Here is a 14,587-nt window from a genome sequence, read left to right on the forward strand (position 1 = left end):
TGGCTATGGCAGAATTATATAGTTCCTGAAATGAGTGGCAGCAATGGGTACTACTCGAGGCAGTACAGAAAGGCAAAAATACCACATGCAGTGTCTGGGTTGCTCTGACTTGGGTTTGAACACAATTGTTAGGAGGATGGAGGTAAGGAAAGCGTAAGAGCTGTTCCCCCATTGAGCTCTTAGCACGTGGTGGAGAACAGAATGAAACCTGCTAAGGCCAAACAGGGCCATGTGTACATTGGAACCCTGTGTTTGTGCTCAGCTGAATGCACTGCATGTAGTCATCAAGAATAAGAAATGAGGGGTACAAGCTTCACAACTGCAGTTCTTGCAGAAGAAGAGAATAGGAGGTTTCTGTGAGCCAGAAAGAATGGATGCAGTCAGATGCACTTAGGGAGAAAAGTCCAGGTCTGTCCAGATCTAGAGTCCCCAGTACAAGAAAGACAGGGAGCTGTTGGAGAGGGTCCAGAGGAGAGCCACAAAGAGGATCAGGGGACTGGAGCACCTGTGCTACGAAGACAGGCTGAGGGAGCTGGGCTCGTTCAGCCTGGAGAAAAGAAGGCTGCGGGGTGACCTCACTGCAGCCTTTCAGTACCTAAAGGGAGCCTACAAACAGGAGGGGAATCAACTCTTTGGAAGGGTTGATAACAGCAGGACAAGGGAAAATGGCTTGAAGTTGAGGAAAGGAAAATTTAGGTTGGATGTCAGGGCAAAATTCTTTACTATAAGAGTGGTGAGGTGCTGGAACAGCTGCCCAGAGAGGCTGTGGATGCCCCGTCCCCAGAGGTGTTCGGTGCCAGATTGCATGGGGCCCTGGGCAGCCTGGTCTGGTATGAAATGTGGAGGTTGGTGGCCCTGCACGTGGCAGGGGGGTTGGAGATTCATGATCCTTGAGTTCCCTTCCAACCCTGGCCATTCTGTGATTCTGAGAACCATTAGGCTCTAAGCCCTCAAACAAAGCTACTTTTGTGAATCTCCCACTCTCAAGGTTTAGGGACAGTGGCGTGTATCCAGACAATGAAATTGTGAATTGGGCAATTCTCTGAGTATGGAGAGAGTCACACTGATGATTTCTCTGGAACAAAGATGGTTACGATAGCTTTATTACTTGTGGATATATCTACAAGTTAGTGAATAATAACCTCTCGTCTTTCCCTCTGTTGCTCTGTATACTCCATTTCTGAAGCAGGGCTCTACAAGTGCAATGAATTCTATGCTATAGAATGTTGGCCTCTTCTCAACACTGAGTCAACTGCCGTTAACTCCATTTCCAAGACTTGTCACAGGAGTTAATATCTGCAGTCTTTTAAAGCTTCAAACTTTCTACTCTTCAAGTACATGATAGGGCCCTCTGTGTGGGCTTACCTTCAGGACCACTGCTCTCAGGACTATCTACTGAGAGCCTGGAGCCATGAATAGAGGCTATTTCCTGCCAAAGAGAGGCAAGAAGACCATCTTAAGGAAACATCTCTTATTTGTTGCAATACAGGTAGAACCTTCTGAGGTCAAATGTTGAAAATCCAAGTCTTTTCCACAGACTGTTAAAGCTCTGTCACTGCACTGCTTTCCCTTGACTGGTACTGGATGATTGCCTGCTCTCTGCTACTTGCCACAACTCCTTTCAAGCTGATGGACTTCATGTTTAGAAGTGTAAATAAAGTAAGCCTGGGTGTGAAACCTAAGTGTCAGTTTTGACAAATGACACTTGAGTGTGGAGAGGGAAGTGCTCTCCCAGATGCCTGGTTTTAACCTGACCAGAGATTACATTTCACTGAGTTTCTCTCTGAGTGACTTCTGCTTTGCTTGTTATTGTTTATCTGAACAGCCTCCAGATTTAAGAGGCCAGCACGCCCTGTAATTTGGTACCCATCTCCCTCAGGGTATGATTAGGCTGGGATGTGATGAAAAAGATTCTGACTTCAGCTCCCATTATCCTGAGGTATTTCCTGCTGCAGGGATCCTGATTAGCGGACACATGATACCACAACGTGGGACCAGCTTCCGATGAGCTCAGGCAGAGCGAAAGACCCTTAATGTGAATGGCCTCACATTGCTCTTCTGAAAAACCACCGTGCTCTTTGCCCTCAAGTGACTGTTTTTAGTGGAAAATGACTTGAAGGGTGGCGTTCATCAAGCAAAAGTAGGCGATGTCTGAAACAACTCAGAGAGATGATGCTGTAAACATATTTCTCTTCACTGGTAGAATGTGTGGCGACCAGTTTGGATATCTGACTTCTAAAGCTGCATGGAATCTGCCATTTCCATTGCCTGCCTGCACGTGCACACAAAGGTAAGCTCAGCAATAACCCTAAAATTCTTTGCGGGGAACAGCCAAATAAAACGCCCTACTCCAGCCCAAAGCAAGTGTCACTTGAGATATTGTGTCAGGACCTCCAAAAAGGGAAAAGCCTCTTTTGTGAGCTTATAACCTCACTGCCTGCTCTTACAAGAGGCTGCACAGCCTGTATCTTTTCAGTGCTCTGGAAAACAGTGTGATCTCTTTGGTCACAAAGTGTTTGCAATGAATACAGACTCAATTCTACTTCCGAAACACAGGGGCATGCTGTCACTGGATTGCCTTGGGATAGCTGAGAAACCCAAAGGCAGCTGTCACACATGAAACATGTATATGTGCTGCTCAGGAGGTCTAAGCTGTTGTGAAAAAAAAGCTAGAATCCAGCTGAGGTACACCAGGATGACTCATGACAAGAGGCAGCAGACATTAAGTTGGAACATGAGAAATTCTAATCATTACGAGGGCAATGCTTACTAGGAGAGTGATCATATACTGGGGCAAATTGCCCTAACAAGTGGAACCTCCATCCTTGGAGTTGTTCAAGAATTGACTGGACACAGCCCTGAGCATCTAGACCTTTTCTGACCACGGGCTTGATACAGGTATCTGCTGGAGGTCCCTTCCAACCTAAATTATTCTGTGTTTATCAGATATCTCCCGCTCTCTTGCTATACTGAGGTCAGCATGGCAGCTGGGACACAGGTCCAGAATCAGCCTTCCTTCCCCACTCCAGGTAAACCTATTCAAATCCCTGTACTGAACAAGGAACTTGAGCTTCCAAGCAGAAATTCCTCACCACTACTGATCTCAGGAGTTGAAGTTCTAGATTTCAACCCACAAATGATCCACAAAAATCTATAACTATCAGATCAAGAAGGTGAATGTATCCTCTTGGTCTTGGCCTGGTCTAGTATTAAATGTGGAGGGTTGTGGCCCTGCTTGTGGCAGGGGGGGGCTGGAGCTTGATGGTCCTTGAGGTCCCTTCTAACCCAATCCATTCTATGATTCTATGATTCTATGATTCTTTTCCACTTTCCAGATGACAGGAATAGCAGTAGCAAAATAAAAGGAAACAGCATAGCGTGTTACATGGTTATCTGTAAACTACAATGTACAGTGCCCATGTACAAGAGCAAGATCAACATTCATTTATGGGCTCTGACAAACGCAGAAGCTGTTGCAAGATAGTAAGTCAGAACCTGTTAGTTGCTTTGCTCTAGCTGTGTATGCCCATGTTTCACACAGGCTCACCAAATGCAGACTAGCAGCTGAAGTGCACTAACTTGTAAACATCTTGATGCCTTTTGTCTTTCCTACACTTGTTGGTGAGACCACAAACACCTTGAACCAGGAGATATGAGGAGACAGTGTTTCACCAACGTGAGTCTGGTTATACTCTTTTTGATGTTATACAGATGTGGTCTTGTCTGTTAGCCTGGATTACTCTGTTGCTTATTTTTTTCCAGGGAAACTAGGGTTGCCCATAGCTCTATTTGCCATATTTTTACACACCTGATGTAGTGAACTTTACTGTTGCCTTGAGAATTCTGTACATAGGGGAGTATGGTGAAACTCAGTTCCATGTGAGGCAAGGAGAGACTTCTGTGTCACTGTGTATGTTCTTTATATGGTTCTCCAATTTTTTTCTTTCTTTTCCAAAGGGATAATTTGGTCCATTTGCCATGCCAGATGTGTAGAAGTATTTTAAATATTCAATCAAAATCCCAGTTGCTGTGAAGCAGATAATCACAGTCTTGGCTGCCTATTTTTTTTTTTTTTTAACTGTACTGTTCTTGTGAATATGATAAAAAAGAAACTTGCAAAATACAGTCTCTGCTTCACAGTCTGGGTCCTGGTCCAGGCTTGTGGTTTACAAAGCCTTTTGCTGAGTGACAACAAAACAAATTATGCGGCCTCCCTTATGCCTTAAATTTAATATCTCATCTCCTGCCCTCTAATTCAAACCTTCACACGGCACCAGGGTTTCCTTTGTAATGAGATAACTCTGAATATTAAGTTTGCATTACGCAGGGCTATTATTCACATGCCTGACATCACTACATATGGAACCGTAATCAATAAAACATGGTTCAAGAGGGATTGGATGGCTTGTGGGCATGGGGATCAGTCACTGAAGCCTCTCAGTTACTGCAAAACATTCATCCTGAGACAGTAGTGACCTACCGAGGAGCCCTGATGAAAACCTCAGGCAGCGAGGCCAAAGTTGGAGCAGCTGGGGACATGTGCTCTCTGAGATGGGGGTTAATAAGCCTTCCTCTTCAGGCCTGGCACCCCCAGTCCACTTGAATGTTTGGATCGGACTCCACTCAGGCTGAGCCAGCCCAGCAGACCTCACAGACACGTCACACACGCTCAGGTCCTACCTCCATCGTTGTCCTTCCCGTCGCCGCACGCTGTCTCCATGGACGTATCGCAGCCCGCTCCTCTCCAGCCCAGCTGGCAGACGCAGTGCCAGCCGTTCATGTCCAGAGTGCATCTGCCGTTCCCATTGCACAAGCCAGGGCATCCCTCTGCAAGGCAAACAGCCACACGTTCAGACATACCACAGAGCGAGAGAAATGTAGCCCGGAAAAGGGCTGGTAACCTGCCGTTTCCCTTTGCTTTCGGCTCAGTTCTCCACTCCCACTTGATGTCTTCCTATTGTCTCAGTTTAGAATTCCCCAGTGCACAGCCTCACTGATGGCACTGACTGAATAGTGAACTTGGGGAAACACTGTGATTTTCCTGCTCCGTTGTTTGCAAAACCCACCCTTCCACCTGAGTATCTCAAAGCTTTTACTTTATAAGACCAAGATTTAGGGATACCTAAGTTACATGTGGGGTTAAAGTTCCTAACACTCCGCATGATAAAACAGTTTGTAGCCTGAAAAATACCACATTCAAAACCAGAATGAAAAGGAAGGCACTTTATACATTAGCAAATATTTGGAGAACACACAATTTCTGTATTACAGTCATTCTGAGAGGGGTTCATCTGACCCTGTTATAACTGCCCTACAACTCAGCAGCAGAGGAACCTTCCCTATAGTGGAAGCCCTTCATGTAGATTTGGTCCCTACACTGAAACATGCTCTGGAAATGCCTGTTTGTCTCTGCTGACTAAAAAGAGACTCCAGCAGAAGCAGATGTTCCTATAACAGGTGATTAAACTCGGGGGGGAGGTTAAGCCCAATGCTTCCTGCCTGCTCACTAGGGTTTGATTTTCGCATCCGACGGCCACCTGCTGAGATTTCCATCCTTTATTTTTTGGGGGGAAAATAGCAGAGTAATTTCCCCAGTAAGCAGCCATGTGTGGGAGGCTGTTTAGCCTACACAGTTCTGGGGGCTTTTCACCTGCAGAGCTCAAATATCTTTTGTGGGTAGCAGCCAGAAACACTAGCTGCATTTTACAGATTAGGGAAATGAAGCACTGAAGTGACTGTCGAGGTCACCCAGCAGGACTGATTAAAGCAGGAACACAACTGAGGCCTCCTGAGCTCGTACATGTGAAATCCCTTCACGTAGTTCAAGTTCCTTTAAGCTCTCAGCTTTGCATGATGGGTTTGTTTGTGGAACTATGGAAGTGATGCACATATCCTGTTCCAAAGGACACGGTGGTGAAGAGCACTGAAAGATGTGCGTTGTGGTAACACTCGATCAACCCCATCACTGCATTAATGGCAGGCTGTCTGAGGAAATGCTTGAGTGTCCCACGCTGGAGAAATACAGGTGCCTCTTCACTAACAAATTGTTTACATCTTTGCTAAATTAGCTTTTCTAACAGGTTACAGATTAACAAAGGCCAAGTGGGATAAGGAATGAAGTGGGTAGAGAAAAGTCCTTCAAACGGATCTTAAATTTTGCATTTGCAAACATATCTGCAGGATTTCTAACCTTCTGAAATGTGTACTGTATGCCTGTGAGGTGGGGCACGCCAATTGTAGTGAGCATGCTTGTGCTTCATTATTAGTACATTAAATTAGTATTTATACACTACAGATGAGCTACTGATAAGCATGGCTACTGGAAGTTCTCTATTTTAATGCTGTGCCTTCAGTTACTTACAACAGTGCCAAACTTTTAAGCATTTAATGTGATTTTTTTCCATGCTAGAGCTAATTTACTAGTTTCTTTCCTTTACGTCCTTCCAGTACAAACTGCAAGCATTCAGCTGTTTTGGAAAATGAGAGGAAGGATCCCATTACTCGTTAAAAGGACTTGCTGAAGTTATGTAGGTAGGTAGGTAATCTTACTTTGGAGCAGATAAATTCCATGTGGATAGGCCCATCCCGACAGTTGGGATATGCCATTTTCCCCCTCTTTATAAATCAGATTAAATGTGTCTAGACAAAAAGCCTCTGGAGAAAGCTGACGAAATCACTTTCTGTGTGTTCTGCATCACTTCAGTAGTTGGCAGCTCAATTCTGCAATGACAATATTGCATCACCATTGAGCACACTTTGTGATTTACTGCTCTGCTGCAACAGCTAGACTCTTCATAACCTATCCCAAAAATTCTTTTCTATCTCTTGCTGCTGCAGAGACCAAGCAGGACACTCCTTGAAAAGGCTGGTAATATTGTCTTCGACAGGAGTGAAGTGAGTCTAAGAGAATTGGGCAATGAGAGCTTGAAGAAACCACTCTAAAAGTATGAGAGGAGAAAGGTTGGATAGCACCTGACTTTCAACCCAACAAGTCTTCAGAGGTGGAAGAAGATGGGTTTCAGAAATTCTTTCCTGGAGCTAAATACAATAGAATTGTGAGGTCATACAGGAGTAGATCCAAGTGCTGGAAAGAGTTTAAGTTAGGGCTACAATGAAAATTCAGATTAAATTCATTTTAACTTCTTTAAGTATATTTTCCATTGCTTAATTTTTGGAAGGAAAATATCAAAAGAAAGAATCATAGAATCGTCGAATCGTCGAAGTTCCGCACAAATGTGCGCAAGAACTTCTTTACAGTGAGGGTGACGGAGCACTGGAACAGGCTGCCCAGGGAGGTGGTGGAGTCTCCTTCTCTGGAGATGTTCAAGACCTGCCTGGATGCCTACCTGTGCGACCTACTGTAGGGAACCTGCTTTGGCAGGGGGGTTGGACTCGATGATCTCTGGAGGTCCCTTCCAACCCCTACAATTCTGTGATTCTGTGATTCTGTGAATCATTAAGGTTGAAAAAGATCTCAAAGTTCATCTAGTCCAACTGTCCACTCTATCCCAATGCTGCCCACTAAGCTATGTTTCTTAGTACCAAAGTCTAACCTTAGTAGACAAAAAAATACTGTGCTGATTGCTTGTTGTGAGACTGAAAAAAACCCCAAATATATTATCTTCAGATATCTCTCATGTGACAAGTGTCCAGCAGGTATTGGTAAAAAATACACAATTACATAAATGAGGAGTTAACATTGGACTACTGAATGTCCTCCACTTTCTCACTTAGGGTAAAGAGAGTGGCAGAAAAGGTCTGATATAATTATTATAGAGACACCTCCTGCCTCTGAGGAAATGAGAGAGTTTGATTTGTACACTCTAGAATAGCAAAGGCTGAAAAGATTATGATTGTTTTCCACAAATTCATGAAACAGATAAACAGTGAGAAGGAAAACAGCTATTTAAGCTAAAGAGAATAATGCTGGCATAAGAACAAATAGGCCTAAACCATGCATGAATAATTTCTGTCTGGAAATTAGAAAGGGGAAAACAAAACAACCACATTTGTCAGGATGAAAGGAATAAAGTTTTGGAATAGCCTCCCAGAGGGATGATTAAGGCAAAGAAGCCTCACTGATATATATATAAAATTCTGTAAGACAGGGTTGCCCTCGTCCATGTGTGAGATGGGTTTTGGGCTATTTGAATGGAGTTCCATGATTTCCTGCTGAACTTCTTCAAGCGGACTCTGAGACATTACATCAATCATTGCAGAAGGCAAACAGAGGGAAAACACCATTCAGGAGAGGAAAGAAAGAAGAGAGTATCTCATACGATAATGTCTTCACAAACTGTCCACTCATCCTCCTTGACTGTTAAGGGAATCTGGAGTCACTAGTTGAGATACAAGCTGCAGGTACCTAGGTACCTACTGTGGGATGACTCCTTCAGTAAGGCCATTATACATGGCATTGCCATCTTCCCAGGCTAGAGAGCAATTTGCCTCCTCTCGTCAGTAAGAGAGACAACTCCAGTTCCTAACAGGAAAAATCTCTTCCAAGGAGTCAGAGATAGCAATTTCCCAATGAACTGACCTCTTCGTCACAGCTCCATGAATATGAAAGTTACAGCAAAGTATCAGTGCTGTGAAGACTAAGTTGTATCTGTTCCTATGTGGTAGTATGGTAGGAGAACAGTTACTTTTCGTAAGTAATGACGAAGGAAATCATTAATAGAAAACAACACAACTTAACGGTGCTGTCAGAGGACTCCTAGGGTCAGCAAGTTAGAAATTAATATCAATATGCAGGTCAACATATCTAGCAGAATGGACTTAGAAAGTATTGCTATTTCTGAACAGTTCTGCTGCGTACAAACTTGACCATCACTACCACTACTGAGGTAGAACATATAGTATTCCACGTTCCTCAGTGCTCTTCAAAGCACTTGTAGAAAAGGTTACACAAATTAAGCTTACCCATTTCACCTGTGCTGGGTAATAAGGGAAAAAGACCACTGTATCTCCAAAGTGCTTCTGAACATCAACACAGAAAGCTCAACTTTCCCTGATTTATAGCACCATGGAGGGGAGTTGGATGAGATGAACTTTTAGGGTCCCTTCCAACTCAAATGATTCTGTGACTGTGATAATCTTGAAGCTCTGATTTCTCATAGCTAGAGTCACTAATGATCCTGTACTCCTGTTTGTGTCTCTTAACTGTATTTGGGTGACTAAGATAATTAAATACATGAATAGGGCTTTCTGAGGGGGAAGAAGCCTTTTATGTGACTTGCTAACTGAAGCACATGAAAGTACTGCTGATACTGTGAGACACTCACAAAGACGTCAGGTCTGCCATGCAAGAGAAAATACAGAGCAGGGAAGCATTACAGAAAGTGGACAAATTTTGAACTAGCCAAGAAAAACGTGTCAAAGGAGACAGTCACCACAGTAAGAAGTGATGGCGCCAATTCTAAGATTAAGATTGGTGGTAAAAACAGTTAAGGCTTTCTCTAATTAGTACAATTAAAAAACAATGCCTAATGGCAATTTTTTTTTTTCATGTTAAGGCTCATTGCCACTTGAAATTGGACTTAAAAGATGTAAGGCTTTCCTACTTCTGATCTTAAAGTGTTGATAGACAACAATTTTATTTCTTTTGTCAGTCCTCTCTCACCAGTAATAAAGGGTTCTTAATGGATGTTCTAGCAAGTCTCAACAGAGTAGTGGCTCTGAAATGAGTGGGATCTGGCTGAATGGAACATGTGAAGATGCAAACACCTGCTCCTTTGAGAGAACAAACCTCAGTATGGTATCTGCAGAATTTGGACTAGGAGTTTATGGTTGGAATAGATGATCTTAGAGGTCTCCTCCAACCTTAACGATTTTATGATTCCAGATTCTGTGGAACTGAAGGGGATGAGTGAAACATCAAGGGATCTCTACAGATGATGAAAACCTATTAAAGTGTTCTAAAAACACGCAACTCCTGAGCTGGTGGGTATCAAGAAACCTTTCATCAGGTGGCTCCTGAAAGATGAAGAATAAGAAGTGACTTGCCAGAGCTCCCATTGTTTCCAACTGCAGAACTGGAGGAACTGACCTTGAGTTCTCACTGCTTCTCAGAACGAAGAAGTGACTTTGCAGTCATACCTGAACGCAGACGAAGGCAGCTGTTCAAAATCTTTATCTTTCAGAGTAGCTGTTATTCACCTCACTACTGCGTTAATGCGGTTATTTCTTCAGTGTGACAATGGATCAACAGCAATAGAAATTAAACACACGGATGTTTTGGCAGCTCCAACAGTATTCTGGATGGAGGAGCTCTCTCTAAAACCATACATCTTTAATATCATTTACTTATTTTCATTTTAAGCATTACTGGTGTTAATTGAGCCTTAGACTGGAATGCTCAATTCCAGTCCTGGTTGTAGCTTCTTGGCTTAATCCCACTGATGTCTGCTCTTGAAACTTGCCCTCCAACCTAGAAACAATTCTGTATCTTGTTTGATTTACTGGTTTATTGTAAAGCTGTAGGAAAGACCCAGCAGTAAATCAGGCTCACTCTTGACAACACGGGATTACTGGGAAGGGATTTCAACCCAAAAGATGTTAATAATTAAGAAAGCCAAAAGAGCATGAGTAATTTAGTTTTGAAAAATGCACGCCGTGAAGTCAGCCAACTAAAAAGCATGTTCTTTTAATGTTTCAGCTGTTGCTAATCTTTCCAAAAGAGGCCATGTACTGTAGATACGATCGTTGTTCTTAGCATGTTGCCTAAGCTGTTACCCACTTACAGTACTCACTAAATACAACGCATCTTTATTCTTGGGTGTAAAGGTGAGTTAAAAGGTTATCCAGAGGAGAAGTGACAGCTACACAAGACTTACTGAACCAAATGAGCACTGGAGATCCCTGGGCACAAGCTCTACAGACCAGTTTCTCATCTGTTCTATCCTCCTTGTGCTTACCTTTTGATCCAGCTCTCTCCAATACAAGTTGAGACAAAAAGGAGAACTCCTGGGGCTTTGAAATGCAAAACAATGAGATGTGGAACATCAGCAGGAGGTTCTGCTCACACTGCCTAGTGTCGACCTGTACGTTCCTTTATGAATGTCACCATTCCTCTGTAGGAGTACAGACAGTGGCCCTCTTTCCTTGATCTAAGCAGGGGAATATCATTTTTCTCCTGGCTTAAGACAAATCAAACATGTTTCACTGATGCAAAACAATAAAGAAGAAACGATGACTAAATGATCTACTGATCTATAAACAGTGGTTCAAGGAAAACTGCTGTTTGCTGTGCATTAGACTGAAGATAAAAGTCTCGTTAATTAAAACTTGGACAAAATCCCCTATTATTAATATTTGTCTGCTCAAAGTTTTTCCCTGGTAACAATTGTACCTGAAACTTCTTTTAAGCCACAATGAGAACATGAAACGTTAGATTGTAAATTCATCCAGAGAAGTGAACTCAGTAGGACAGCCATGTTGCTTGTCTCACAACAAGAGCTTTACATGGCAGATTTTATTTTAACTGTTCACCGGACAAATATTTTGGCATATCTGTCCTTCTTCATCAGCTTCTCACAGCTGCTATTCCTGATTGCTCACAACCTGAAAAGGAGAGTAACTCTATGGGAGAAACTGATTTGTTCAACCTGATTTTTTGGTTTGTTTAACCAGCAAACATATGATGCTGCGTGGTGTCAGCGCTGTGTTGTTGTTAGTGTCAAATCAGCCATGTAGAAGGATTTCGGTGTCCAACCCAATCACATTTACTGTCAGATTGTTGCACTCACTAGTTGTGTACTACTTCAATATTTTTCGAAAGCTGAGAGGAACTACTTTTATTTAAAAATCCTGCATCTGGTTGCTCTGATTAATAGACAAGTGAGATTTTTCTAAGATCTCAGTGCCTCTGCTCCATAGCAGTTCAGTGCTATATCTTTGCTGCTGAGAAAAGACCAGGGTCCTAAACTTGCTTTACTTTTCAAAAATAGGAAGATGGGGTAGGATTTCTTTATAGGGTACATTGATGGAACATCGCTTATTTGAATTTGTTAATTTGTGTATCTAGAGGCTTTGAGGCCACAACATTTTGTATTTATATATATATATATATACATAAGTATTGTAAGTTCCCGTGTAAGACTTGGCAATCATGGCTCAAAAATATGAAGACTCCACACAGAAAGCACACTCACCTGCTTGTTACAAAATGGATCATAGACAATTGATTACAACACATCACTGTACAGGGCTCCTGATGTATTTGTTTCCTCCTGACTTGCCTTACCTGAGTAGTAGGGGTGAGGATGAGAGATGATTCGGAGAGGAGGGCAGGGACAAGGGGAAGGGCAGGAACACTGATACGATGTTAACACAGGATCACAGCACTTACGAAGGTACTTCCTACCTAAATGACTGGAAAGTTCATCCTTCCAGACATTAGGGAGCACTTTGGTGACGATGAGGAAGAGATGCAACCTCAACACAGCATGTTCACGGTGCATTTAAAAAAAGAAAACCACAAAGACAATAGGAAAAATAGGAAGGAAGAGCATACCTTTCACTACCTTATCCAGATAGTGAGCTTGGGAGATAAAAGACAGGACATTTAAGGTAGGATTGAATAAGTGCATTGCGGCTTACTACGAGACTGTGCAGGTGCTAGAAAGGCAAAGGAGAGTTTGCTGTGATATGGAAAGAAAAACCTTGATAATGAGGAGAGAAAAGAGGGAGAAGGGTGGAGCACAGCCCTCCTCAGTCAAGGAGCTCAAGAAGGCTATGTTTAGGCATCCAGTCATCTTTGCTCATTAAGACCAGGAAGAGAAACAGGAAAGTTAAATATATATATATATATTTATGTGTTTTGATATATATATATGTATATATATATGTATAAATATATATATGTGTGTGTGGCAGAATATTTTAATGTTCTGCTCATTTGCAACAGTCTACCCCTGTTTTATTGCTTTTAATCACTGGAAAGCACTCTACCTCACCTGATTGCCTTACACTTTTCTGCACAACAACACACAGTTCTCCTGTGGCTTACCAGAGGCTTTTCCCTGGATCTTCTTAATGGGAACATACTGCGTTTACACAGCATCCTCTACCCCAAGATCAAATTATTTTACAAACATTAAATTAACCTTGTGGCAGCTTTACCAGGTAGGTAGGTCTTAATATACTCATTCCAAGGAGGGATGCAGCAAAGAAAAGAAAGTTTGAGACGCAGTGGGAGCAGTCATGTGCCCAATTCCCATGGAACATTAATTCAGAAAACAAATTTCTCATTGCTCTTTTGGGGTAAAATAGAAAGCTGGTGGCAAGGCCAAAAGTAGGAGACAGGAGTCCTGGCTGGGTGAGCCCTATGCATACCAGCAGGCGGCACTCACTCTCCTAACACCAGCTGGTCCTTGATAATAAATGAGAGGCTCTAAGTCTTGTTCTTCTCTCTTTCATTATCAGTTGAAATGTTATTTCTCTTCTTCAAGTAAAGCTTGCCTGCTCTCTGCTCACTCTTTCTCAGTTGTGTCCTGGTACCTTTAGGAAAAGCTTTGTTTTCTGTTCACTCATGTAGATTGCTCAACTGGGAAGTCTTGCAAGAATTTTTTTCCATGTGGGAACCTTAATGGTCAAAGCAAAGTAAGTAAGTAAGTGGAAAGGCCACAGAACTATTCAGGGCCAGGATGAATGGGATCCTGGGCAGCCTGATCTACTGGGTGGCAACCCTGCCCAAGGCAGAGATGTTAGAGCTAGATGGTCTTTAAGGTCCCTTCCAACCTAAGCCAATATGTGATTCTATGATCCTACGGTGGGGCAGTTATGAGGATTGGAAATGACATTCCCAAAGCATACTAGTACAGCAGTTGCCATGTGGGAAGTGCAGAATCACCATCCACTTGGGAACTTCTCTTTGGGATGCTAAAATCAAACAGCTAATACTGAGCAGATAAAGAAAAGGGAGGCAGCTGCCAATGCCAACCATGTCATTAATGTGTCAGTGTTATCCTGCAAAAGGACAATAATAAAGTCTTTCTTAAGCAAATCTTCCACATGTGGACATGCAGCTGTAGCATGACTCTTTCTTCTCTAAACCTTCTCTAAAATTCATGTGCTATTCTTGCACTAAAACATTTTATATCTGCAGAAACTCCTTTAGAAAACCCATGGGCATGTGGGACAGGATGAAGAGCTGTGCTGCTTTTCCAAAGTAGCTCCACACAGCTCCACATCATCACTAGAAGCCACTGTCCCTTCAGATTCATTACTGGGGAAGCTCATGCTGTTATTTTTCCATATGAGTCCTCTCATTTCTCCAGTTTGAGTTGTCTGAGTTAGTTTTATCTGAAATATATTAGGAAGGAGTTAAACCTAGACTGGGAAAATTTGAAGGAGTGGAGGCAGAAGCCTTTCACTGATGAAGAGGGTCCCAGAGGGGCAGGGAAAAGATCACTGAAGTTCTGCTTCATACTCACTGCCAAACATGGTGTCAAACTACTCAAAGCCAGATTACCTGTCGTCCCTGTTCACTGAAGGGGAGTTGGACTAGGTGACATTTATAGGTCCCATCCAACTCAAATAATTCTGTGATTCTATGATTGTTTGATTCTACCTCTAGCTTATGCAA

General features: G+C 42.7%; 1 protein-coding gene across 1 annotated transcript in view; it reads right to left on the bottom strand.

The window, feature by feature from the left end:
• Positions 1 to 14,587, bottom strand: part of TENM4 (teneurin transmembrane protein 4) — a 594,301-nt gene that overhangs the window by 105,746 nt on the left and 473,968 nt on the right. The window contains exon 16 of the mRNA XM_042838225.1: positions 4,681 to 4,827. Coding sequence (XP_042694159.1) covers positions 4,681 to 4,827 — 147 coding nt within the window. The remainder of the gene's footprint in view (positions 1 to 4,680; positions 4,828 to 14,587) is intronic.

Source organism: Centrocercus urophasianus, unplaced genomic scaffold (assembly GCF_019232065.1).
Source record: "Centrocercus urophasianus isolate 14NV4802_14NV808 unplaced genomic scaffold, USGS_Curo_1.0 seq_74, whole genome shotgun sequence".
Lineage (NCBI taxonomy): Eukaryota > Metazoa > Chordata > Aves > Galliformes > Phasianidae > Centrocercus > Centrocercus urophasianus.